Below are 26,776 nucleotides of genomic sequence, written 5' to 3'. Positions count from 1 at the left end.
ATCGTGATGTCATACTAAGAAAAAGTATGTTACAAAATTCAGACACATCTTCTTCTATCAACAAAACACGAAGTGATAACTGCTTCGTGGTGGATGCGCAAGTGTGTTGTATCATCTCTGAAATCCACGTTTATCTCACTTAATACTTTTATCGAAGAAACCCAAAAATGATAAATTGTTTGAAAATAGCTCATCAATTCTTCATTTTCGACTCTAGAAGACAATATATAGTCATGAAAACCTTAGAAATGGACTCTTCTTGCTGTGAAATATAAGTATCTTAAAGTATTTGCGGTTGCATCAAAAGAGACTTCAATGATGGGTCAAGAGAGAAGCACTATGAAGAAATTATTAATCTAACTTGGGATATTTAAGGCGCTTTCGAGATTTTCATTTTGTATAGGAGTTGTTTGAAGAAACAGATTGGTTTTTCGCAAAGTGATACCTATTATAAGTAAGTATCTATAGGTTGTTCCTCATTTGTTCACAAAACTTTTGTGAAGTGTGAGTTACATCGAGAGAGTAGGAGTTTAATCATAATTTTGCAACACAAAATTTAATTTTAAATTTGTAGCAAGTTTTGATATAGGCATAGAAAAATTGTGGATGCGTTTTTTCACATTTCATTTTCTGAATTTTTCAATGGAAAAACTCAGAAAATGAAATAAGTCATTGAATTCTGTTCTCCATTTGTGAGATAGAACTAGAAATAGCTCTTTTAATGGTTTTCAACAGCCTGTATCCTTCAAACCGAGCCGATTCGGAAGAAATGGTGAAGGAAAAACGTATTTCTTCTGTCCTCAAGAATCTGCTGTTAAAATATACTGCGCAAAAAAATTAACGCACATTATGGAAATCTCAAATTTATTCTACAACTGAAGGTGTTCTCAATGATAATTATTTTTATCAGAATTATGCATGCATATGTTATCCATTTTCAACGGTTTTCTTCAATACAGATGTAGTGATCAATAGTTTTTCTTTCGTTTGATTTTTTACACTCGATTGCTATGCAACGCGAAACACGCAATTTGACCCAAGAGGAATGTGCCCAAGCGGTAGTTTTGCAAGAAGAAGGGTGGACATACACAAGAATTTCAGAAAGGTTTGGAGTTTCCCATACAAGTGTGTCCAGAATGTTGCAGCGATTCAGGGAGACAGGTATGAATGTCCGAAGACCAGGACAGGGTAGACCACGGGTAAGAACTGCCATTCCAGAACGTTACTTGAGAGTTTCTTCGTTGAGACAACGGTTTGCAACCGCTCGCCTCCTTCAAATTCAGCTTGAGCAAACCCATGAGGTGCAAATTAGCACTCAGACAATAAGAAATCGCCTCCGAGAATATGATTTAAGGCATCGTGTCGCGGCAAGAGGCCCAGCTCTTACCCCGGCACATCAAAGGGCGCGTTTGGATTTTGCATATCCATTGGGAAGAGGCCGATTGGGAAAGAGTTCTCTTCACAGATGAGTCTAAATTCTGCATCTACCATTGTGATCGACGTTCCCTTGTATACAGACGTCCACATAAAAGATATACTCAGTGCAATTTCCTGAATACTACTGGTTTCGGGGGAGGATCGATTATGGTATGGGGTGGAATATCTTTGACTGCTCGCACAGAGCTAGTGGTCGTTGATAATGGAGCTATGAATGCTGATAAGTATATAAGGAACATTCTTGAAGAGCATGTAGTGCTATTTGCCCCATACATTGGTGAAAATTTCATTTTTATGGACGATTATGTCAGAGCCCCATCGTGCGTGCATCGTTCAGGAGTACCTTGAAGAGGTTGAAGTCTCTTGAATGGAATGGCCAGCAAGAAGTCCATATCTCAATCCGATTGAGCAGGTTTGGGACAACCTCAATAGAAGGCTGAGAAATTCAGAAAATCATCCAGCTACTCTTAATGACTTAGGAATCCAACTCGGAGAAATCTGGGAAGGATTAGATCAGAACATTTTAAGATCACTCATTTTGAGTATGAACCGTCGTTGCCGAGCTGTAATTAACGCAAGGGGTGGAAATACCAAGTATTAAATCACTTATGAGCATTTCAGTATTTTGAAAATTGTTCATTTCTCTTCTTCCACATAAGATTCGGTGAAATCCTGAATTTTTCTTCCATTTAATGTGTCTTGTTTCGTTCAAAACCTTCTCGAGAGAGCATAAAAAATAAGTTATAAAGTCAATGTAGAGTTAACTTTCATTAAAATTGAGATTTTCAGAATGTGCGTTAATTTTTTTGCGCAGTGTATTTGTACAAGTCAAAGACTCACCCTATATGAAATTCTGGTTCAAGTCGCCACTCCTTAGAAACAGCATCCTAAAGCACTTAAAAAAAAAATATACTTTTTTTAGAAACCAGGGAATTGATAGAAATGAAATTGGAGATATTCTTATGAAGCGAAAAGGCAATCAAGAACAAATTTGGTGCTATTCCAAAATAATTGCAAGGGGTAGAAAAGGCCACCCCTAAAAATGTTTTCGCAAGAAACGTTTTTTCTTCTTCCAGAACTTCCAGGAGAGTTTTTCCAACTCAGTTCTGTAACTTGTTATGAGGGATGTTTTTTAGGTGGAAATCATACTCAAAATTGATGAAACCACGTGAAATACTCTCTCATGAAGAATCTGTAGCCATCCTAAACTATTACCTAATCTAATTCGATCGAATTTCCACTCCAACTGAAAAAGGAATGCTGGTAGGTATTATACGCACTCTTGATATTCTTATGCAAGAATGTTCACAAATTGAGATAGTCCACATTAACGAGGCCACCTTCTAGTCTTCTAGATCCTCTGTCACCGCGAATTTTTAATATCTAGTTGATGTACTTTCAAATCTATTATCAAGCGGCAAGATTCCTCTCTCTTCTCTTACCTAGGGTTTCAAACAAACATCAGTAACTAGCCCATTTCATATCGTGTAATTTCCAATCACCCGCACATCATCGATAATTATAACGCTGTCTATGTCCCCTCACTTGGGACGTTCTGAAGTAACTATGTATTTCACAAATAGGTTAATTTCTTGAGAGGAAATGACCAGTTATCGAACGAGTGCAAAAAAACAGAGTGTGTGAAATATCAGTAGGACCATTCTGGTATTCCGCTATTTTAATGGAATTCAATCTACGTCTGGCTATTCATTTTATGGAAATCTGTGATAGTCGAGTTGTTTTTAACAGTTGAGATGTTGAAAATGATGACGACTGAGATATTCATGTAGTTATTGCATGGGTAAATGACCATTCTAATAAGAAGCGAATTATTGGCAGTAAAGCGAAAAGTTTGCTCAAAAAGTGACAGTAGAACAAATGATGAACAGGCTGTAAGAGGGTATATTTCAATAAACATTTTATTTACAGCCTGCTGTATGTTGCTCTAGAAGATGGTCTTTTTCTTAAAGTTGATTGATTATATCTATGATAGTTACTCCAATGCTTGTGTGACTTGGCGTGTGGATGTACCTAGTATTTTAGATCTCCTTTTGATTTCATAACTTTGGGGTTCTATTGAATTAAATTTTACAAAAAGTGTTCAAAATAGCCTCCATAAACTCTACATGCTCTACACGTTCTAATGAATTATTGTTTTATTCTACTTGCATGTCTCATTTCAATTGCTGAAACTTTCAAAAGACAGATTTATATCAAACTAGGCCTTGACTCATTGGAATTTAGAATTTATTTTGTATACGAGGATATATTGAAAAATTCTCAGCCTACTATAGAAACAAACAAAATTTCAATGTTAAAATATTTTATTACTCAACATATTCTCCTCTTAATTGGATACAGCAATTACAGCGAACCTGCAACGTCTATAGAGCTTTAAAAAAAAAAATGTTTCTTCTTGCTCTGCTATCCAGACCTCCACAGCTTTTATTACCTCCTCGTTAAAAGAAAATTTACGACCTTTTAAACTTTTTTTCAGTCGAGGAAAGAGATGATTGTCGGATGTAGCCAAATCTGATGAAAAAGGGAGGTGTTCTAGTAACTCAAACCGTAAATCACGAATTTTTTGCATGGCAACATGAGATTTGTGTGCAGGGGTGTTGTCCTGCAAAAACAAAACAGCCTTGGATAGCTTTCCACGTCTTTTCTCTTTAATTTTTACCCGTAGAGTGGTCAGTAATGTCGAATAGTAATCTCCGCCTATTGTTCTACCCTTATACAAAAAAATCAATCATGATTACTTCATGGCAATCCCAAAAAACTGAAGCAAGAACTTTTCCAGCAGATTTTTGGACACGAAACTTCTTAGGTCTTGGAGAACCAGAGTGTCGCCATTCCATCGATTGTTGCTTCGTTTCTGGATCGTAGAAATGTACCCAAGTCTCATCCATAGTAACAATTCGATTTAAGAAGTCTACATCGTTTTCAAATCGAGCAGAGATCGAACGCGATGTTTCTACCCTTGCACGCTTTTGGTCAACATTCAAACATTTGGGGATCCATTTTGCAGCAATTTTTCTCCAAATTGACGTGAACTATATGGTAAACACGTTCGTATGAAATATTCAGTGCTTCAGATATCCGTTTCAGCCCAATTCGACGGTCTGATAAAATCATATCATGAACTGCATGGATATTTTCGGGGACTGACACAAAAACTGACCTTCCCGATCGGTCATCATCTTCAATGGAAAATTTACCTCTTTTGAAGCTCGCAGTCCAATTTTTCACGGTCGCATAATTCGTAAATCAAACCCTTTTAAATACAGGTACTTGAAGATGGCTCGATACTCCAATTTTTAGGTTTTCACAATTTTGGTGGACATCTCTTTTCTTTCAATTCATTGCGTAACTCTGGTTTACTATTTTGACCTCAAACTTCACACTGACACTTCTAATGAGTTATTGTTCGTTGCTATGGTAACGCAATATTTTTCTTTATGCATGGAATTGGTGTAGGCCAACTAGATATCAATACATCCTCGTATAATGCTGCAAATAGTCAGTTACACCATTTCGGAATCTCAATTAAACGGGCATGTTTTTTCTTGCTTTGGCACTCATCAGGTAACCATATGTTAACCAAGTTAGATTAAAAAATAAGCAAAACAGAAAATGGTAGTTAGATCTTTGTTTAAAGAAAAAAATGCATGCGCATGAAAAAATCATGAAGTTTATTCGATAGCACATCTTTCCAGGAATACTAACAATTGGAAAAATTCAATAATTTGTCGTCTTACCACCAAGAATAGTGGGGAATTCACTAAAAAAACATATTCTTGTGAACTGCCACGTCCTATACGAAAAGGTACCATATTATCTTTTCATTAAGCCACACCCTGTATAGGTTGATGTTTAAATTTTGGAAACATGACCAGATTCAAGGAAAGAATTATTTTCAGATTTTTTGGACGCACTCAAATATCATAAAGTTGCATAAATAATGGGTAACGAGGAACTACTTTATGTGCATACTCTCACCCAAGGAGAAAAGCAAAATGTAGATCAGGTTGCATCGACTTTGAACCTAAAATTTTCATCAAGATCCAAGTTGATAGGTTCGTTATGTAAAAAAAAATCCTAGAAAATAGCCATGAGCGACGAAGAAGTATGCAATTAGCTTCCTGACCACTGCGGTCGCAATCATTAATCATGAACTGAACCATCGATACATCCTTTCCAATTAACATAGATAATTGTCCGGCATGAAAAATTCGAGTGATCCACAAAGGAAGCGATTGGGAGGACACAATGATCCTTTTCGAAATATCGCACCTTTTTCAAACCAGTTTATCATCCACGATTTTGCCATCGCCGCTTGGTAGGGCGGTCAGTATCTCCCAAAGAAAGTACAAATAAATGAGTGTCCGATCTGCGATGTTCATTTTGTGATCCTCAACCAACTAGATCATATCATATTTCAGAGATGGTAAGTTTTTCCTCATTTGGTGACTAGTGAATGTGAAAGTGTCGACGGATTTTTTTCGACGTAAGGCGTTATCGGATATTTTATAGACGGTCGATCTCCGGGTGGCCTCCATCCGATTAAAGGAATTTCTTCACCGGATTTCGGAATGCATCTGAATTAGTGATGGAAATTATTGCGAAATTTACGGTGAAATTCTGAGATTTTGTGAGATACTATAGTAAATCGGAGTTCAAGCTTTCTTGATTTTTTTTAATATAAAACTATCGATTATACGTAGAGCCTATTTGAATTTTAAGTGAGTCTTAGATAGAAAGAAAGGCAGGGACGATAAGATCTACTTCAATAAACCATTCAGTGCATTTCGTGAATTTTTTGAAATTTCAAGCTTTTTTATATCTTAATTTCATGCTTTTTATGAGTTTCACTTAAGGATTACAAGATTTTTCCGTGTTTTGTATGTATAGCACATTCCAAAAGGGTTATTTTGAGCCCTTAATTGAAACATTTCAATTGCATCTTAACAACATAATAAAACATCTCAAAAATATTCTCACAAATTGAGAAATTTAATAAAATTTAAAGTGTCTCACGAAATCCTCTACAGATTTAATTAAAAATGATCGATAATTTTTAATTATACAGTGAACAACCGTATATTTCATATAATATTTTAGTTCTTTTCACATACTGCCTTTGAATTTAAATTTTATATAGGTAGTGACAGGAATTTTCACGAGAATTTTTGGCTGTGCATTTCGATGTCTATGAAAAAGAATAGCATGAAACTCAATTATTCAATTTTCACTTTTCAAAATCCAAGTATAGTGTCCAAATATTTTCTGAGAAATACCTACTTGATTTGAAATTTTTTTGGGATTTCTTAATGGAGATATTTGGTTCATTTTTAAGTGCCTCACACAGCTAGAAATTTATCGTTTTTGATTTGATTTTCAAGACTCAATTTCGGAATGTATTGCCATATTGCTGCAGAAATTATTTCTCATAAACAGATCCTTAAAAATTGGTTTCAAATTTAGTGCACTCTCTTTCAGTACAACTGAGATGATTATTTCTGTTGTGGATATACTCTTATTTAGAGTAAGCAGTGAAATATATTTCGCTACTAGGTATACAATGCGTGGTGTTGTTCAAGTCAATTGAGTGCTGCAATTTTTGGTATTACTATGTAGACAACAACAAAGCTTTATGTTAAACTAGATCGTTACAATATATAGTTCGAACACGATTTTTTTTCCCATTGATTCTGAAAATTTCACCCAGAAATTTAGGGTTGACTTTGGCTAACTATTTTCGATAATGAGCCACACACTTCAAATTTATTCATTTCAGAATTTTTTCTTCGAACCTCTTCTTATTTCTCACAATACTCTAGAGAAATAACAAAAGAAAAAACAAATGGTTGTTTTTTGAGCTCGATATTCTCCAATCTTCAACATTTTCAAATCAGTTAGAATTTTTATCAGATATTTCTCGGTTTTTGTGCTAAATATCATAAATTCATCTTCACTACATCGTTTAGAATGTTTAGATGACGAACGACAATATTTTTCATAAAATTTTCGCTACCTGCATCTCTCAAAACATACAGTAAGAAGGGGGAGGAATACGTCTATTTCCCTTTTTTTTTATTGAAAATAATTAACCAAAACAGCCATTCACCCGTCTACTCTTTCATAAATATACATTAGGTGGTACCTCATTGGTTGCGCATCAATTTTTATTCGAGCAGGGGGGTACTTAACAGCTGAAATGAATCATTTTTTGGGCCTCCCCAGCATTAAACTTGAAGTGGAAAAAACCGTTCCAAATCATAAACAATGGAATAACTGAAACCGAACCTAATTGATAATAATAATTCATACAGATAAGTAACTGTAGAGACTGTGGGGAATTCCCCAGTCCTTTCAAACTGAAAGTTCGAAAGTATACACAAAATAAAACAAGTATTTGAAAGAAAATTAAAAATAATTGAATCTAATTCAGTATACTGATAAATCTATGCACCACTAAGAGCGAAAAATAAAATATTAAATAGGTTCAGATCAAATCGGAACACGCGAACATTTTTGGAAGTTTTGCTTTATTTAGGGCAACAAAACATTCATGTTACAAATTGTAATTTGAGGAAAAATAAATAGCTATTTTCTAATCCCTATAGAAATTCCGTTGTTTTCATTCTGGGCCTAAACGATTTATAAATTGTCGAATTCTTTTAGAAAATAACGATAGGGATAAAAAGTTAAGCTTCTAATCTGTGAATGAATCAAATTGAGTAAAATCACATGACGTCAGATCTTTAAAACTGAGGGGGTATGGAAAATATAGGTACATTTGGTATTCAAAGTATGTATTTCAAAATTGATTTTGATAACTTATTCAACTTTGATTTGCTTTGAGGACGTTATTTGTCAAAGTAAAGAAAATAGCAGAAGCATCAGGCTTAATACTAATAGCAACATTATTAGTAACAAATAAGCAATATCCAGATACAGGGTGAATTTGAAGTAGGTTGAACTGATCAAAATGAAGCGTATCACCAAAAATCACCTATTCAAAACTTTCAAAATGACAAAGTTGAAAAAAAAATTGAAAATGATTACTGAAATAGATATTAATACGATCCTAGACCGTTTGTTAGCTGAATTTTCGCAAAGCAGGGGGAAAAAATTGAAAATGGACACTTAAGTTTGCCGAATTGTTCTCATTATTTTTTAGTAACTTCCACGATTTTATGAAATGGCTCATTTCGATACCAACTTACCAAAGAGACTTAGGACACAATTATAAAAAAAAATGATACTTCAAAATCTCACCAATAAAATTCGTCTAAATTATTCACGAATTTTTTCACAATGGGCATCACAATCTTCTTGTTCGAACATTCCAACAATCGTCGTAAAAATGGTATGAAATGGGGAAACATCATAGCACTTTTTGAACATAACTAACATAAGCACTTTCAAGAAACTGCCTCAATTTTCTACATATTTTAATGTTGAAAATTATTACACGATACAACAATTATTATTATCTCAAAAGTGACCTGATGCATCTAATCCGATGAACTTGTTATTGAACCATTCATTGTCCAGCCATATGTTTATTTTTTGTTTCTTGCGATGCCAGAGTCACCATCCACAGTACCGTACTTAAAATTCAATGAAATTTTGTCGAACTTCTAGGTTTTGTATCTTAGCCATCTTGGATACTTTATATAGACAATTTTTGGTTAAACGACTTATTCTGATGAGTTCCACTTTCTGTCAAAAAAAGCCCCACCATTGAAAACACCCTGTAGTTATAGTTATTCGTCTTTCTCGAATGATCACATTCGACAAAGTGAAAACGTGCCTATTTATACATAGTTGGAAGATAATAATTTCATCTGAAGAAGTTTCTTACCAATAATAATCATAATGAAAATTTTATGGGACACACAAACCGTCATGACTAATGCGATAATAATATCCATCAAGCAATAACATTTCAGACATGCAGATCCAATTAATCCGTTCCGGTTTTATACAATTCATTCATCCGAATCTATTTCCAGGATATGTACTTTTTGTCCGATACAATTTCTTGATTTATATCTGACGCCATACCCGCTTGTTCGGACACTCCTATTTCCTTCACTTGCGTCTTGTTATCTGATCCACTTCCTGATCATTTAATATCTATACGCGAAGCGGGCAAAACGAAAGTAGAGAGGCTGCTACCTGTTCATTATTTTTCCTCTAGTCATCGTCCTACAGAATTATCGCTACATAGTTGAAAAAATTGCGATCTGCTTCGGAGAATTTCACCTCACAGATGACCACAAGGAATCCCTTCATTACCCAAGTGGATTGCGATAGGATTCAGGATAATTTCCAATATGTACTTCCTTAATCCATCCACTTTACTCGGCAATTTATCCGAAAGGATAATTTAACTCTAAGTAATTGCTTGGGATTAATTTAACTTGTCAAATCGTTATAAGAAAAATTAATTGGGTACTTATCTTTATCAGTATCTTGTGAAAATAGGTTTGTTTATGCTAATTTTTATTTCATATTGGAACTATTCTACAATCTACAGAGAGTAAAATGTAACTCGCAACATTTATACTTTATTATTCACTATTTTGTACAAAATCCACGAATATTTCTATTTTATAAAGGTGTTTAATTGTACCTATTGGTCTGTCATGTACCCTCTACGAAGGTTGTAGGTTAGTTGAGTTCTTCTAAAAGCAACCCTTACTTTTTATGCCAAAAGTGATGAACCTTTTGTTACTGAGGATGATTTGGTCTTTAATGTGTTTTTGATGAACCTCTTTTTCATCTAGGTATGAATCAAATGGTTAAACTTTTTGAATTCGAATTTTTACTCTCTTTTTTACAACGTGTTTTAACATTGCGGGAAAATTCAGGATATTAATCTCTGATATCGATTGAAATTTATTTTGGGAGGATTTTGCATCTCTTCATAAACTTTTTAGGGTTTTCACTCCCAATCTCTGAAACAAAATCAATTAAAAATGAAATCAACGATTTGCTCCTGCGTAAATTCTTGCACTAATTTGTCAGGAGCAAATTAACTAGAAAAAATTGTTGCCTGACAATGAACTCAACGTTATTTATTTTGAGTTCATTGTCAGGCATGTTACATGTTAATGCTCTATATTTACACCTCAAAAAGCATCAGTCATTCCTGAAGTCTATATTATTGACCTCAAAATACATAAAAAAAGTAAAAATTCTAATTCAATAAGTTCAACCATTTCATTCTCTCCCAAGCAGTTAGAGTTGTCATTAAAAAACAAAATTCAACTATCCTCCACCTTTCGTAGAGGGTGTTTCTTTTTAATTATACTTTAATTACATAAACATATCCCACAATTCTAGAAATTCAACCACTATCCCATATTTTGTGCCATTTTTTTCTAAACGACTGTTTTAATGACAAGGACATTCCCAAAGATTGATGAATAATATTCCTACCTCCATTTTATTCCCTTTAAGTATTGATAGATCGTTAATGCAAGAATAGAATATTTGAAATGTTTTTTGAGAGGATACAGTTTATTTCTTTGAACTCTTAGAATTTCACTATGAGCATTTAGTAGGTATAAATTGATACTGAATGGTATGAGCTTGTAGTATTTTATTTGTGTTTGGACAAACTGATTTTCCTCACTACACACTTCCTACGTATTTGAATTAATGGCCCATAATATGTCAGGAATCTGGTTGAGATGACAAAGTTCATAATTTATTAATATGATTCGAAATCTTAAACGATCGACATGGAGAAAGTCACTATAGGAGCTTTATATAATACGCATAAAGAGACTCTCCCTGAAATGTGGAATAATAATCAGGTGAATCATCGTTTCATTTCATTTCACTTTCGAGTTTTCTGACCGCCTTAGACTGCAGCCCATTCGCTGGACATAATTAAATGTGTAATTTCGATTTAAATTAATGATTCTCTGAGTTAATTTCATCATTCGCCATTAATGTGTAGAGAACATACTCAGTATTGAAGTGATGTATATCCTCTAATCAGAATAGGAACTAGGAGCCAAGGGGGTAGTCAAATCCTAAACAAATAAAAAATTGAAAGGGTTCATAGAAAAAAATAAAAGTACTTTGTAACTATTTATGAAGGGACACCTTGTATGGCTCTGTATGCATTTTCAGGTGATCAAGGATCAATATGGCTTATATAATGTTTTTTCTTTTTCAGAATATCCTTCCACTTTCCTTGGCATTCTTCTTATGCCTCGTATGTTTCGCCGATGCTGAAGCCCCAACCACAAAAAGTCCAACACCGAAGAAAACAAGAACAGCAGACAAGGAAACTTCCTACGTTCCCAAAGAACCAGTGAATTCACCCACCAATTTCGGTTTCGTACCAGTGAAAACCTCAGAAAACTACATCCAGAAAGAGCCATTAGGAAGGTACATCTACCCTGATCTCCTGAGACAAACTCAAGCATACACGTCCAAATATTCAAACTATGAGAAATCTCAGCCCACTTATCAGCAGCAACTGACGCAATACACCCAGCAGCAACAACAACAAGCATCGCCTTCATACCACTTTGCTCAAACACAGGCAACCCAATATGTTTACCCTGAACAGTATGTTCAGCAACCTCAAGACTTTTCCCAGACATTCGACTACCAATTCAGCTCACCACAATTCTCTCAATACTATCAAGAACCAGCCACTAAGAATGTGAATTACGTTTCTGCCAATTACATCCCACAGTACCTTCATCTTCAACAGTCCAGTAATTCTATTGAGAACGTCATCAGTCCTAAAGATCAGGGTGTGAGGTACATCATGTTCATTCCATCGTACGTCCCTCAGCAATCTGCTGTTCAGAACTACTACGTGTCTCAGCAGACAGCACCTCAAGAATACACAACAATCAATCAGCAGTCTCAGCATACAGCACCTCAAGAATACACAACAATCCATCAGCAGCCTCAGCAGACTGCATCTCAAGCATACACAACGATCAATCAGCAGCCTCAGCAAGTGCAGTATGTGTATAACACTGAACCTTCGGTAAATTCTCAGAAGGAATCCAGCTATGAAAAGGAACCATCCAGCTTGTTGGATTCATACGTACCTTCAGTTGTGCAACTTCAGTATTATAAGAAATTACAAGCACAAAGCCAGGCTAATCAGATTGCTAACAATGAGAAACAAACTTCTCACAGTTCAAAGAAAAGCAATGGCAAATATGAGAGATAAATTGTTTTTCTTGAGACAGTTGGAAATTCTATTTTTGTGATAATATGCAGAGAGGAGTTGCTTTTTGAACTTTCCTTTTATCTTTGCAATTGTTTTTAATTATTATATTATATTATTATTATCTATTATACTTAATTTAACATATCTCAGTCAGCATGAATACGTAAATGTGAAATTACTTGAAAATTTGTTGTTTTCTGTAATGTGAGATAAATAAATGTTTATTCTTATGGTGTGAGTAATTCATTTTCACCCAAGATGTAAAAATATACATATACACTGAATGACACAGAAAAAATGAAAGGGGTGATTCTTTGAGGAAAATTAAATTGGGTATTTGGTATAAAATTTTCTGAAAAACCGGAATGTTACACCCCTCAAAGGCAAAACTTGTTAAACAATAAGAACAGTAAGAGAACAGTGCATTTTTTCTCATGAATGTAAATATTGTCGAAAAAATTTGTAGAAATAAAAAGTTAGTATATGAATTTTCTTCCAAAAAAAGGAATAGTCAATGCTATATTACTAGTTATTAATAGAAAACTCCCTATGGAGATTAAATCGAATGATATTGCTAGTTAGCATTAACAAGAGGCTGAGACAGAAAAAATAAAAATATGTTAATCAGACAAAGATATGGTGTGAAACGATTGTTCAGTTTCATTTTGGTGAATATTCAAGTTATAAACGTTAGACTCTGTGCCCACGCATTGATCTTCTCATTTTTCACCAGAACATTCGCCATTTTGTGTTCCAGGTAATTATGAAGTGTGAAAACATGGAATATAATTCTTTGTGTTGAAAATTTATGAAAAAAACTGGCAAAAAACATAGGGAAATGAAAAATTTTGTCCTTAAGAGAATTTTTAAATTAGAGTTCAAGAATAAATTCTTAAAAGTAAACTAAAATTTGAAAATGGCTTGACCCCATTGTCCTGAAATGGTTAAGGCTGGAACATAAATTGTATTTCTCCATTCCTATAGAAGTACTAATCAAATCATGATCCAAAATGGTAATTTTCGATGTAGCTTTTAGTTATTTCATGCTATGATTCGTAGAATGATGTAATGTATGCTACTCGATACTTTTCATTAATTTTTGAATTCCTATTCGATTGAAAACAATTGTATCTCATTAATTTGAATACTGAATTCCTTGATTGATGAATAACTGGTTCTCTCAATATCTTATTTCATCTGAATATTCATTAATGTCTTCATAAAAGAATACCATAGTAGTTGGCGTCAATTTTAAAATACTATGTATAGGTAATTTTCAGTACCTCTTTAGTAGGAAGAATAAAAAATCTAACTGTGATGTTCATTTATGAAAACTCCCTATGATATTTCGAAAAGAATTCGGAAATGAAAAATTTGAACACTATATCAAATTGTATAGGACAATGAATTTTTTTATCATCAAATACAACATACCTCATTATTATCCGATCAAATTTGCTTGTATCAATTCCGATTTGTTTTTTATTTAATCGTTATTCAATCTCAGGTAAGTTATTATTTTAGAACAATCATTTTTCCTTGTACCCAATTCTTATATTTTTTTTATTCTTTAAATGATTGGTGAAATATTTGTTTCTTTTCTTTGCATATATTCTGCACATCTTTGTTATGGATAGTATTTGTAATAATAATTGAATTCCGAAAACTCTCATTGATGGAATTCTATTTTAACCAGTTCATTTTGTTCGACTTTATGGAAATTGTTTTTGAAAATTTTCAAATTATAGCCAGAATCTTGACAAAGGATTTTTGAGTCTAATTTATCTGTGCGTAAATAATAAAAGTACTTAATGATTTGGTCTCCTGAGTACTGATATTTCTACCTATAATAGCGTGAGAAAACTGTTACAAGCTCCACACAGAATACTAGAAATCTCCTAAATCGCCCAAGCTTTGAAGCTTTTCTTGGGTTTCACAAGAACTCCAAATCACTACAAAGTATTAGTAATATAAAAAATTCATTAAGTTTTGGGAAATGCGTATTTTAAAATAGACCCCATTCATAAAAAATCAACTAGAAAAATATAAATATATTTAAGTACTTAAATACACACAAAAACATTACAAAGCTCATTAGAATCCTAATTTTACTTTGGCATCAGTCAAGAAGTTAAAAACTAATCAATAAACTTCAATTTTTCGAATTTGAATGAGTCGGCTGTTGGGCAGGCCTCCAATCAGACTGCTGGGGATACTGGTTCGAAGCGATCTTGCTCGAGTATTTCTCCTGAGGATCATTGGAAACACTTATCTCCCTCTCTTGTTTCTCACCCTCCGCATGCGAAGTTATGTAACTCTTCAGGTGATTCTTAATTTGGTTCTGCTGCTCTGGACTGAAATTCTCCAGGCCTGCAATGATGGCTGGAGCTTTGAAATTGGCTGGCGACTTCGAATATTGCTGAGCCACCACTTGCGCTAGTTGATTTAGGTAATTGTCACCTTGATGAGCGCTGGACGGTGAGGCGAAATATAGTCCTGGGTTGGTAGCAGATACGTAATTGTTAGCTCGACTCTGTTGCGCAGGTGCGGCACTGACGGTAGGTCTCTCTGGAGCAGGCTGAGCTGTCGGATATGCCAGACTTGGCTGCGCAGTTGAGTACACTGGAGGCGACGGTGCGGGGCTGTAATGTATCATGTGGAAATTGGGAATTCTCCCATTGAAATCTTGGTGAACTGGACTCTGACTCTGTAAATTTGCCGCTTGCGACGGTGTCAAATAGACTGGGAACGCCTTCATGATGATTAGGGCTGCTTGAGGTTGTTGGGTGTACACCGAGCGTTGTAGAAGCTGGATGGGGACGGGAACGTAGTGCTGTGGATAGTTTTGTACCACTGTAGGTCTTTGCTGGACGAAGTATTCTTGGTTCTGTTGGTTCTGAAAGGATACTTGACTTGGGTGGTTCTGGTAGGATACTTGGTTCTGGTAGGAAACTTGGTTCTGCTGATTCTGGAAGGACGCGTCGTTCTGGATGAGGTTCCGTTGAGGATCATCTTGCAGGCAGAAGGATGAACCCAGAAGGCTCAATGCCACAATTGTTGAAATCTGAAACGAACATGACATGAGAAATATTGCTGCAAAATGGATCCCCAAATGTTTGAATGTTGACCAAAAGCGTACAAGGGTAGAAGCATTGCGTTCTATCTGTGCTCGATTTGAAAACGATGCAGACTTCTTAAACCGAATTGTTAGTATGGATGAGACTTGGGTACATTTCTACGATCCAGAAACAAAGCAACAATCGATGGAATGGCGACACTTTGGTTCCCCAAGACCTAAGAAGTTTCGTGTCCAAAAATCTGCTGGAAAAGTTCTTGCTTCAGTTTTTTGGGATTGCCATGGAGTAATCATGATTGATTTTTTGGATAAAGGTAGAACAATAACCGGAGATTACTATTCGACATTACTGACCACTATACGGGAAAAAATATAAGAGAAAAGCCGCAGAAAGCTATCCAAAGGTGTTTTGTTTTTGTAAGACAATGCCCCTGCACACAAATCTCATGTTGCCATGCAGAAAATTCGTGATTTAGGGTTCCAATTACTAGAACACCCCCCTTATTCACCAGATTTGGCTCCATATGCGACTATCATCTCTTTCCTCAACTGAAAAAGAGTTTAAAAGGTCGTAAATTTTCTTCCAACGAGGAGGTAATGAAAGCTGTGGAAGTCTAGTTTGCAAATCAAGAAGAAACATTTTTTTAAGGTTCCTTCGTTGCAGGAAAGCTGTAATAAATGTATCCAATTGAGAGGAGAATATTTTGAGTAATAAAATATTTTGACGTTGAAATTTTGTTTGGTTCTATAGTAGGCTTAAAATTTTTCAATATATCCTCGTACATGGCCTATTTTATGAAATTCATTTTGAGTGTGTTATCTAGAAAGAAGTAGCAGAAATATTTTTGGATTCCCATTTGGTATGATCACAAAGATGATTATAGCTTTAGCTAACTGCCTTTCAAGTCAGAAGGACGACATTTCCAGGAACTATTATTGGGGACATATTATACGTTTTCCACTTTAATCCTGATGAAAAATTCTACAGAGAAACGAAAAAATGCCAAGTTTCGATTCGAGCGCTTTCATCAAAAGCTTCCCACATTTCTTTTATCGAATTATGATTGTTCTTCTTCAAACCTCTAAAGTTGGAACACTTCCCGATGCTCTTTTCTGGCTGTGTATTCAACAAAAAACTCATCAATATAGAAATTCAATCAGACTAGGGCTAGGTGAAGATAAATGATAATACCCGACAATTTAGAACCATTCCTCTCAGATTACTTTCACGCACATCTGCAATTCATGAACCGTGAAATTAATAAACATTTCATTTCTCGTTCGATTCATCTGCGATCTTATACTAAGGGAATGTCATTTCATTTCTTCCGCCTGTGGCTCCGAGATACCAGTTTTTCGTTACTTTAATGAAAGTGAGTGCATGCTGACCGCATAGGTATTTTTTTTTTTCATCTCATGCTCCGAGGAACTGTCAGAAACTTCCTTCTCTTACGATTTTGCGGTTTGATATTCGTTTCATTTGCTCATGAATTGAATTCAGGGCAATTCTGCTTTGCATTGATTAGTTTCACTAACCATCCATTCGATCAGAAATAGTATGCCGTTCAATCAAAATAACTGATATCGATTGAAATTTATTTTGGGAGGATTTTGCATCTCTTCACAAACCTTTTAGGGCTTTCACTCCCAATCTCTGAAACAAAATCAATTAAAAATGAAATCAACGATTTGCTCCTGCGTGAATTCTTGCACTAATTTGTCAGGAGCAAATTAACTAGAAGAATTATAGTTTCAACGTTATTTATTTTGAGTTCATTGTCAGGCAACAATTTTTTCTAGTTAATTTGCTCCTGACAAATTAGTGCAAGAATTCACGCAGGAGTTGATTTCATTTTTAATTGATTTTGTATCAGAGATTGGGAGTGAAAGCCCTAAAAGGTTTGTGAAGAAAATAACTGATGTTTTTTTAATATCCAATTGTTTGACATTTCTGGGTTTTTTATATTTGTGTCCACAGTAGACAAAGCATATACAGGGCGAGACTGTGACTCGTACAAATATTTCAACAGTAGATTCTTGAGGTCAAAAGAAACACTTTTTTCCTCTACCATTTTTTCCGAATCGGCTCGGTTTGAAAAATACAGGCTGTTGAAAAACCATAAAAAATGTTATTTTTAGTTCTATCTCACAAACGGTTTCATCGAATGAAATGAATTTCGGAATTTGTTTTTCATTTAGTTGATAAATCTTTTTCGAACACAAGATATCACCCATGTCTTCTCAATATGACCATTACGTACCATAAAAATACCAAGAATTAAAAGAACCTAACTCTGGCAACTACGTTGGACGCTATTTACTAAATACTTGAACCTGTATTCTTCATATTTTCTCGTATAATGCTCCGTTTTCGAGTAAACTGATACTCAAAAATAAGTATAGGTGAAATTTGAAAAATTGGGTACTGAATACAACTCTTTTTAAAAGATCCACAGATGTGTAGTGTCATAGATTTAGCTTGTTATTCTGAAGGTAATTTTGTTTTTCCAGAGGTGGCATAGCTCATTGAGAACACTCAAAATGGCTATATATTTTTATCAGGGCCGAATCGGAAAAAATGGTGTAGGAAAAAAGTGTTTCATTTGACCTCAAGAATCTATTGTTGAAACATTCGTATGAGTCGAAGACTCACCCTGTATATTCCAGTTCTGTGATTGAAACTACTGAAATTATTGAAGTTCTTTGGTGTCTGGACTTTCAAGGACACAAGGACTACTGGGATGTCAATCATTCTTGAATGGATACAAGTGTCAATGAATAGTTGCGAAAATTTTCGAGCTGTGATTTTTTTATTGGTCTCTTCTTAGATACAGCTCCCATAGAATGTCTACTGTATGTTTTCTGGTTCCGAAGAAAAAATTAATAGTTCCTTTCATGTGCCATCTTTAGAGGGATGTATCTAAGGAAGGTTCTCCTTAGAATGCTGTCAAAAATTTTTTTGATATGACCATCGTTCATTAAAACCCTATATAGCAAAAAATGACTCATAGTATCATAGATTTGTAGCGGTGAATGAATCATCCTATTGTGGAAAGTCGGTTAAGAATTGGAAGCAACAAACCATTTCTTCTGAACGGGATACTGCATTAATTGATTGATACCCAAATATGAAGAAACCGAGAACAAGACTAGGTCTTATGAAATAACCACTGAACCAGCAAGATATACACCGAGAAAAATCTACCCATGAATTGAATATGTGTTGAAAAATTCCATCGTCCACTATTTCTTCAATTAATTTAACAGATTTTAATAAGGGGAAAGTAAATTCGTACCATTCTAGGTGTCTTCCGCCTTCGTTGATTGGGCAACTACTGCAAGAACGCGTAATGAATGGCATGATCTTCCAGAGAACTATCCACAGGAGAGATACGTAAAAATATAGGGCGGTGTAAAACATTTAATTTGGAAAATTTCTAAGTATTTGCCGAAAATGATGAGATGACGTTTTGAGTGAACGTTGACGTTTTGAAGAACTGACAATGGGCAAGTTTCCTAAAACTCCAAAACCGAATTTGAGATTATTTATAGAAAGCCTTTTCTACTAGTTATCCAACACGTAAAAGATTCGCTTCAAAATTCAGACATTTCAGAATTACACCCTTCGAAACTTCGACTATGTGAAAGCTTGTGACGTAGAATGCCTTTATTAAAGTATAGTAATTTTTGTTAATTCGACAACACTGGAACGATCAAGAAGATATCCACAGATTACAAAAAATTATTTCTGCAATCTGTGTCTTTACCTTCTTGAAACCGATGACATTTTGTGTCATTGTGTGTTTTTCTTGTCAAATGTGATCATCAAACTTGATATTTATTACGTCTATGGTGATCAGAAAACTTTCATGACCATTACTGACACAAATGGGCGTTGCCGGATTGTAAAAATGACGTAGAATGTTCACAAGAGCACTTCTGAAATCAGAATTTTCGTAATCGAATACAGACAAAATGCAATATGTTAAAATTCGAAAAAAATATATTTCGAGATATTTGAGTTATTAGCATTTTTATGACATATATTTTGAAATTTAGGAAAATACCCCATCCACAATAATTATTTCAAAGAGTAAGTACATATTCTGGATCTCAAAATCATCCCCTTGATGAATTTTTGAAACATCTTCATTGGCTTCGACATATTCCAAGAAATGTTTGTAGGGTTAACTGAGGATGAGATAAAAATACTGCGATTTCATGCTCATAAACATGAAGAAATATTAATCCAAATATGTACCCCTTCTGGGATATCTATTGTCAAAATTATGAACTTTTCTCGAATTTTTGTCGGTAATATTGAAGGAAAAACGATATTTTTTGCAGTTTTCGAAGTAGAATAACATAATTCTTAGATCATATTTCTCAAAAATCAACGAAAGATTCGATCAACCATCCAGTTTTGAAAAGATAGGTATACTCACAGTAGAACTCATGTTTTGGACACTGTAAACACTGGAGTCAACACTCACAACTTGTCGAGCTCTATTGGCTGATTGAATCTGTTCCTGGCATTCTTAAACGAAAGTAGAGTGGCAGAAGATCCTTTCTTTCATTCAAATTCATAAAATCGGAGAAATTCCATCAAGCATTATATTGATGGACTATCGTAAATTACATTATTCGGTTATGGCCGAGTATATTGAGCAAGGAGGAAGGATCTATCTAATTTATTTCCGCTTCGGAAGATGATTCGGAGAAAGGAAGCTTCTGGGGAATGCGTTGAAGATGAAAAATGATTGTGTCATCATACATCCATATTATTTGCCCGAATTTAAACATGGCATTATAATTTGCTGCGATGTAACATTTTGGTCATCAATCAGTTAACTTCACATCTATCTATGATTCTGTTATCTGTGGATCTATCGTTTTTTTTAATTTGAAGCGTACAAGGTTTTTTGACATAACTTGGGATTTTTCTTTTTTGTGGACGTCGTCAATACTTCACAATGGACGAGTTCAGGAACGTTTGCCAACCTTGTGAATAACAGAAAGAAACTCTTTCAATGGAAATGTACTTTTTTGAAATTATATTTGTGCCCTTCGGTTGCTGTCATCATTTTACAATTTTTGGAATGTTCCTGGCTCTCAAATTTTAGTGATACCTATAAAAGAAAATTTATATTGTATTTTCAAGGTAAGTTTTGACATTATTCGGGAGTTTTTTTCGTGTTTTGTTCATTATATTTATGGTTTCATCCATAGACTGATAATTTATGCATTATTAGACTATGGTTTAATCACAGAACGCTTAAAAAATGTGTTCTGTGATTAATCCATAGTTTAATAATAAATAAATATTTGTCTATGGATGAAACCATAAATATAATGCACGAAAAACGAAAAAAACGACTGAAAAATGTCAAAACTTACCTTGATAATACAATATAAATGTTCTTTCATATCCCTTGGACTTGGTAGCCGAGGACATTCCAAGGATTGTAAAATGATGAAAGCAACAGAAAGGCACAAATATAATTTTGAAAAAATACGTTTCCATTGAAAGAATATTTTCAATTATTCACAAGGTTGACAAACGTTCCTGAACTCGTCCATTCATATAAATCTTTAATAGAACATTCCACAGAATATTCAGCAATTGATGTGTTCTCTGACGAAACCATAAATGTGAGAACATATCAAGATAATGCGAAAATTTATGTTTATAAATTTTCAAATTTCAGGTAATATGAAAAAGAATGGTTTTACGACGTAATAAATTCTCGAACCTCTTTAAGAACTCGTTTTTTCAAAAATTTTTTCCTCCTAAAAAAGAAGTCAGTTTCCCGAAAAATCCCAACCGAAAATCATAAAGTCCCATCAACGGAAATTCACTTACAATAATCTTCATTACTTCAATATCGGATACACTTCCTTTCTGCAACTATTGACCACTCTCACTACCAGCTCGTAAATGTACCACGAGAGCTAATGACCCTTTCTTTTATACACATCAACCAAGATTATGAAGGTACTGCAGTTCTCCAAAGAATGGCGATACACATTCTGCAATCGAGAGGTATATCTTAATTTCACCGCTGTCTTTTTTCATCAAAAGTACTTTCGCTGAGGTAGGTACAATCATTTTTTCGGATCGATGGAATGAACACCATGGTACCAGCCACTAGAACTTAGGAGCAAAGACAATAAGATGTTTTTTCCCTGTCTGAGTGCGGCTAATCGTAATTATAAGGTTATTTTGAAGCGGAAGCGAGTCTTGTAAGTTAATTTGCTCTCTTATATTCGCGTGCTTTTGTTCAATTAGGGAGATTTCAAATGTTATATTCAGTAGTGAGCGGCTTTTGGAGAAGCGTAATATGTAAGGATGATGTGTGTGGTGCTCATCAAATATACATTAATGTTATACAATAGTTTGGTCTCTCTTGCAATTCGGTAGATCGTTCACTTTTTGCGTTTCTACCAATGATATCCTCCAGTTACATGGTGGCAATGCCTAGGGGTTTAAATGCAATACATATTATGAAAGAGCAACTTTTTTAGTAGTCAATCTCAGAATGTCATACACCTCGGTGCAACCGTTCGATCTGGACCAATTTTTAATTGACCCAATTTTTTTGGGACTTTTTCGAAGGTTAAATTTCGAGTCGCGTATCTTCCAGGAAAATTATCGTAGATCTGAATGTGATACATATACCGAAAGAGCAACTCTTCTAGTAATAAATCTGAATATTTCATCCATCTCGGCGCAACCGTTCGATCTTGAGGAAGTTTTAACTGAACCCAACTTTTTGGGCATTTTTCGAAGGTCATCTTTAGAGTAATTTATCTTCCAGAAAAATTATCGTAGATTTGAACGTAGTACATATTCTGAAAGAGCAACCTTTCTAGTAAAAAATCTGAGAATTTCATTCATCTCGGCATAACCGTTGGGTCTTGACGAATTCTCAACTGAAATTCGCAAATTTTTGAAAAATGCCATTTCCTAGATGGAAATCTCAACGAAGTAAGATAAGGGTTCGAAATTTCTCGCAATAGATTAGGCGTGTTCGAGAACCTATATTTTTATTCCAGAATTTCAAATATCCGGCCCAGTTTAGGAGAAAATAATTTTTTTTTGTTTTTTCACTTTTCATTTTCGAGTTGACTTTGAAGAGCTCTCTGGAGTGCAATTCTCTATTGAATCATCAACTGTTTGGATTTCTAGAATCTTCAAAACAACTCCTATGCACTCAATATCCTAGGACAGTAATAGAACACCCTGATTTTCATACAGAGTAGCAAATATGTCATTTTAGGGGAGTCTTACCCCTTGCTCATTTTTGACCCAAAAAATCGAGATTTTCAAAATCGAGTTTTTGTGCTAGGATAGAAGCCTAGGTAACGCTGATTATAGAACCGGAAATCCCAATTGGATTAGACGAATATAACAGGAGATATCGCAGATTGAAATTTGCAATTTTTGAAAAAATGCCATTTCGGAGATGAAAATCTAAACGAAGGGAGATAGCCTTCTGGAAATAGTTGCAATAGATTCAGCGTATTCGAAAACCTATATTTTCATACCAAACTTAAACATATCTGATACTGTTTAGGAGAAAATAAATTTTTTTGTTTTTCAACTTTTCATTTTCGAGTTGACTTCGAAGAGCTCTCTGGAGTGTAATTCTCTATTGAATCATCAACTGTTTGGTTTTCCAGAATCTACTGAACAAATTCTATGCACTCCATATCCTAGGACAGTAATAGAACACCCTGATTTTCAGATAGAGTAGCAAATAGGTCATTTTAGGGGGGTCTTACCCCTTGCTCATTTTTGACCCAAAAATTCGAGATTTTCAAAATCGAGTTTTTGTGCTAGGATGGAAGCCTAGGAAACGCTGATTATATAACCGGAAATGCCAATTGGATCAGATGAATATATCAGGAGATATCGCAGATTGAAATTTGCAATTTTTGAAAAAAATGCCATTTTGAAGATGAAAATCTAAACGAAGGGAGATAGGCTTCTGGAAATGGTTGCAATAGATTCAGCGTATTCGAAAACCTATATTTCCATACCAACCTTAAACATATCTGATACTGTTTAGGAGAAAATAAATTTTTTTGTTTTTCAACTTTTCATTTTCGAGTTGACTTCGAAGAGCTCTCTGGAGGGCGATTCTCTATTGAATCATCAATTGTTTGGTTTTATAGAATCTTCAAAACAAATTCTATGCACTCCATATCCTAGGACAGTAATAGAACACCCTGATTTTCAGACAGAGTAGCAAATAGGTCATTTTAGGGGGGTCTTACCCCTTGCTCATTTTTGACCCAAAAATTCGAGATTTTCAAAATCGAGTTTTTGTGCTAGGATGGAAGCCTAGGAAACGCTGATTATATAACCGGAAATGCCAATTGGATCAGATGAATATATCAGGAGATATCGCAGATTGAAATTTGCAATTTTTGAAAAAAATGCCATTTTGAAGATGAAAATCTAAACGAACGGAGATAGGCTTCTGGAAATGGTTGCAATAGATTCAGCGTATTCGAAAACCTATATTTCCATACCAAACTTAAACATATCTGATACTGTTTAGGAGAAAATAAATTTTTTTGTTTTTCAACTTTTCATTTTCGAGTTGACTTCGAAGAGCTCTCTGGAGTGTAATTCTCTATTGAATCATCAACTGTTTGGTTTTCCAGAATCTACTGAACAAATTCTATGCACTCCATATCCTAGGACAGTAATAGAACACCCTGATTTTCAGATAGAGTAGCAAATAGGTCATTTTAGGGGGGTCTTACCCCTTGCTCATTTTTGACCCAAAAATTCGAGATTTTCAAAATCGAGTTTTTGTGCTAGGATGGAAGCCTAGGAAACGCTGATTATATAACCGGAAATGCCAATTGGATCAGATGAATATATCAGGAGATATCGCAGATTGAAATTTGCAATTTTTGAAAAAAATGCCATTTTGAAGATGAAAATCTAAACGAAGGGAGATAGGCTTCTGGAAATGGTTGCAATAGATTCAGCGTATTCGAAAACCTATATTTCCATACCAACCTTAAACATATCTGATACTGTTTAGGAGAAAATAAATTTTTTTGTTTTTCAACTTTTCATTTTCGAGTTGACTTCGAAGAGCTCTCTGGAGGGCAATTCTCTATTGAATCATCAATTGTTTGGTTTTATAGAATCTTCAAAACAAATTCTATGCACTCCATATCCTAGGACAGTAATAGAACACCCTGATTTTCAGACAGAGTAGCAAATAGGTCATTTTAGGGGGGTCTTACCCCTTGCTCATTTTTGACCCAAAAATTCGAGATTTTCGAAATCGAGTTTTTGTGCTAGGATGGAAGCCTAGGCAACGCTGATTATATAACCGGAAATGCCAATTGGATCAGATGAATATATCAGGAGATATCGCAGATTGAAATTTGCAATTTTTGAAAAAATGCCATTTTGAAGATGAAAATCTAAACGAAGGGAGATAGGCTTCTGGAAATGGTTGCAATAGATTCAGCGTATACGAAAACCTATATTTTCATACCAAACTTAAACATATCTGATACTGTTTAGGAGAAAATAAATTTTTTTGTTTTTCAACTTTTCATTTTCGAGTTGACTTCGAAGAGCTCTCTGGAGTGCGATTCTCTATTGAATCATCAATTGTTTGGTTTTATAGAATCTTCAAAACAAATTCTATGCACTCCATATCCTAGGACAGTAATAGAACACCCTGATTTTCAGACAGAGTAGCAAATAGGTCATTTTAGGGGGGTCTTACCCCTTGCTCATTTTTGACCCAAAAATTCGAGATTTTCAAAATCGAGTTTTTGTGCTAGGATGGAAGCCTAGGAAACGCTGATTATATAACCGGAAATGCCAATTGGATCAGATGAATATATCAGGAGATATCGCAGATTGAAATTTGCAATTTTTGAAAAAAATGCCATTTTGAAGATGAAAATCTAAACGAAGGGAGATAGGCTTCTGGAAATAGTTGCAATAGATTCAGCGTATTCGAAAACCTATATTTCCATACCAAACTTAAACATATCTGATACTGTTTAGGAGAAAATAAATTTTTTTTTTTTCAACTTTTCATTTTCGAGTTGACTTCGAAGAGCTCTCTGGAGTGTAATTCTCTATTGAATCATCAACTGTTTGGTTTTCCAGAATCTTCTGAACAAATTCTATGCACTCCATATCCTAGGACAGTAATAGAACACCCTGATTTTCAGATAGAGTAGCAAATAGGTCATTTTAGGGGGGTCTTACCCCTTGCTTATTTTTGACCCAAAAATTCGAGATTTTCAAAATCGAGTTTTTGTGCTAGGATGGAAGCCTAGGAAACGCTGATTATATAACCGGAAATGCCAATTGGATCAGATGAATATATCAGGAGATATCGCAGATTGAAATTTGCAATTTTTGAAAAAAATGCCATTTTGAAGATGAAAATCTAAACGAAGGGAGATAGGCTTCTGGAAATGGTTGCAATAGATTCAGCGTATTCGAAAACCTATATTTCCATACCAAACTTAAACATATCTGATACTGTTTAGGAGAAAATAAATTTTTTTGTTTTTCAACTTTTCATTTTCGAGTTGACTTCGAAGAGCTCTCTGGAGTGTAATTCTTTATTGAATCATCAACTGTTTGGTTTTACAGAATCTTCTGAACAAATTCTATGCACTCCATATCCTAGGACAGTAATAGAACATCCTGATTTTCAGACAGAGTAGCAAATAGGTCATTTTAGGGGGGTCTAACCCCTTGCTCATTTTGGACCCAAAAAATCGAGTTTTTGTGCTAAGGTGGAAGCCTTGGCAATGTTGATTATAGAACCGGAAATCTCAATTGGATCAGACGAATATAACAGGAGATATCGCATCGAGATTGAGCAAAGAAATAATCCGAACTTTGGATAAACAGGATAGACACAATTATCTACAGGAATTGAATTCTGAAAAAAGTACCACCCAAAATTCAATTCCTGTCTGCATGCCGCTAAAACCTTCATTTCATCATATTTCAGACACCAAAACTATCATCACAATTA

General features: G+C 34.6%; 2 protein-coding genes across 5 annotated transcripts; one reads left to right on the top strand and one right to left on the bottom strand.

The window, feature by feature from the left end:
- Positions 1-5,768: 5,768 nt before the first annotated feature.
- Positions 5,769-12,763, top strand: LOC123309704 (probable basic-leucine zipper transcription factor Q). Its single transcript, XM_044892929.1, has 2 exons — positions 5,769-5,884; positions 11,639-12,763. Exons 1-2 carry the CDS (start codon positions 5,882-5,884, stop codon positions 12,656-12,658), a joined length of 1,023 nt encoding a protein of 340 aa, XP_044748864.1. The 5' UTR covers positions 5,769-5,881; the 3' UTR covers positions 12,659-12,763.
- A 1,931-nt stretch (positions 12,764-14,694) lies between these two features.
- LOC123309566 lies at positions 14,695-21,838 on the bottom strand. 4 transcript variants are annotated; one of them, XM_044892742.1, is made up of 2 exons: positions 21,598-21,838; positions 14,695-15,722 (listed from the first exon to the last, which is right to left on the bottom strand). In XM_044892742.1, exons 1-2 carry the CDS (start codon positions 21,607-21,609, stop codon positions 14,811-14,813), a joined length of 924 nt encoding a protein of 307 aa, XP_044748677.1. In that variant the 5' UTR covers positions 21,610-21,838; the 3' UTR covers positions 14,695-14,810. The 4 variants fall into 4 exon arrangements, with proteins under 4 accessions (XP_044748677.1, XP_044748678.1, XP_044748679.1 ...); XM_044892743.1 differs by lacking the exon at positions 21,598-21,838 and adding an exon at positions 20,180-20,325; XM_044892744.1 differs by lacking the exon at positions 21,598-21,838 and adding an exon at positions 19,031-19,233.
- Between the last annotated feature and the right edge of the window lie 4,938 nt (positions 21,839-26,776).

The sequence above is a fragment of the Coccinella septempunctata genome, chromosome 3, assembly GCF_907165205.1.
Source record: "Coccinella septempunctata chromosome 3, icCocSept1.1, whole genome shotgun sequence".
Lineage (NCBI taxonomy): Eukaryota > Metazoa > Arthropoda > Insecta > Coleoptera > Coccinellidae > Coccinella > Coccinella septempunctata.
This window is presented reverse-complemented; position numbering and strand designations above follow the sequence as displayed.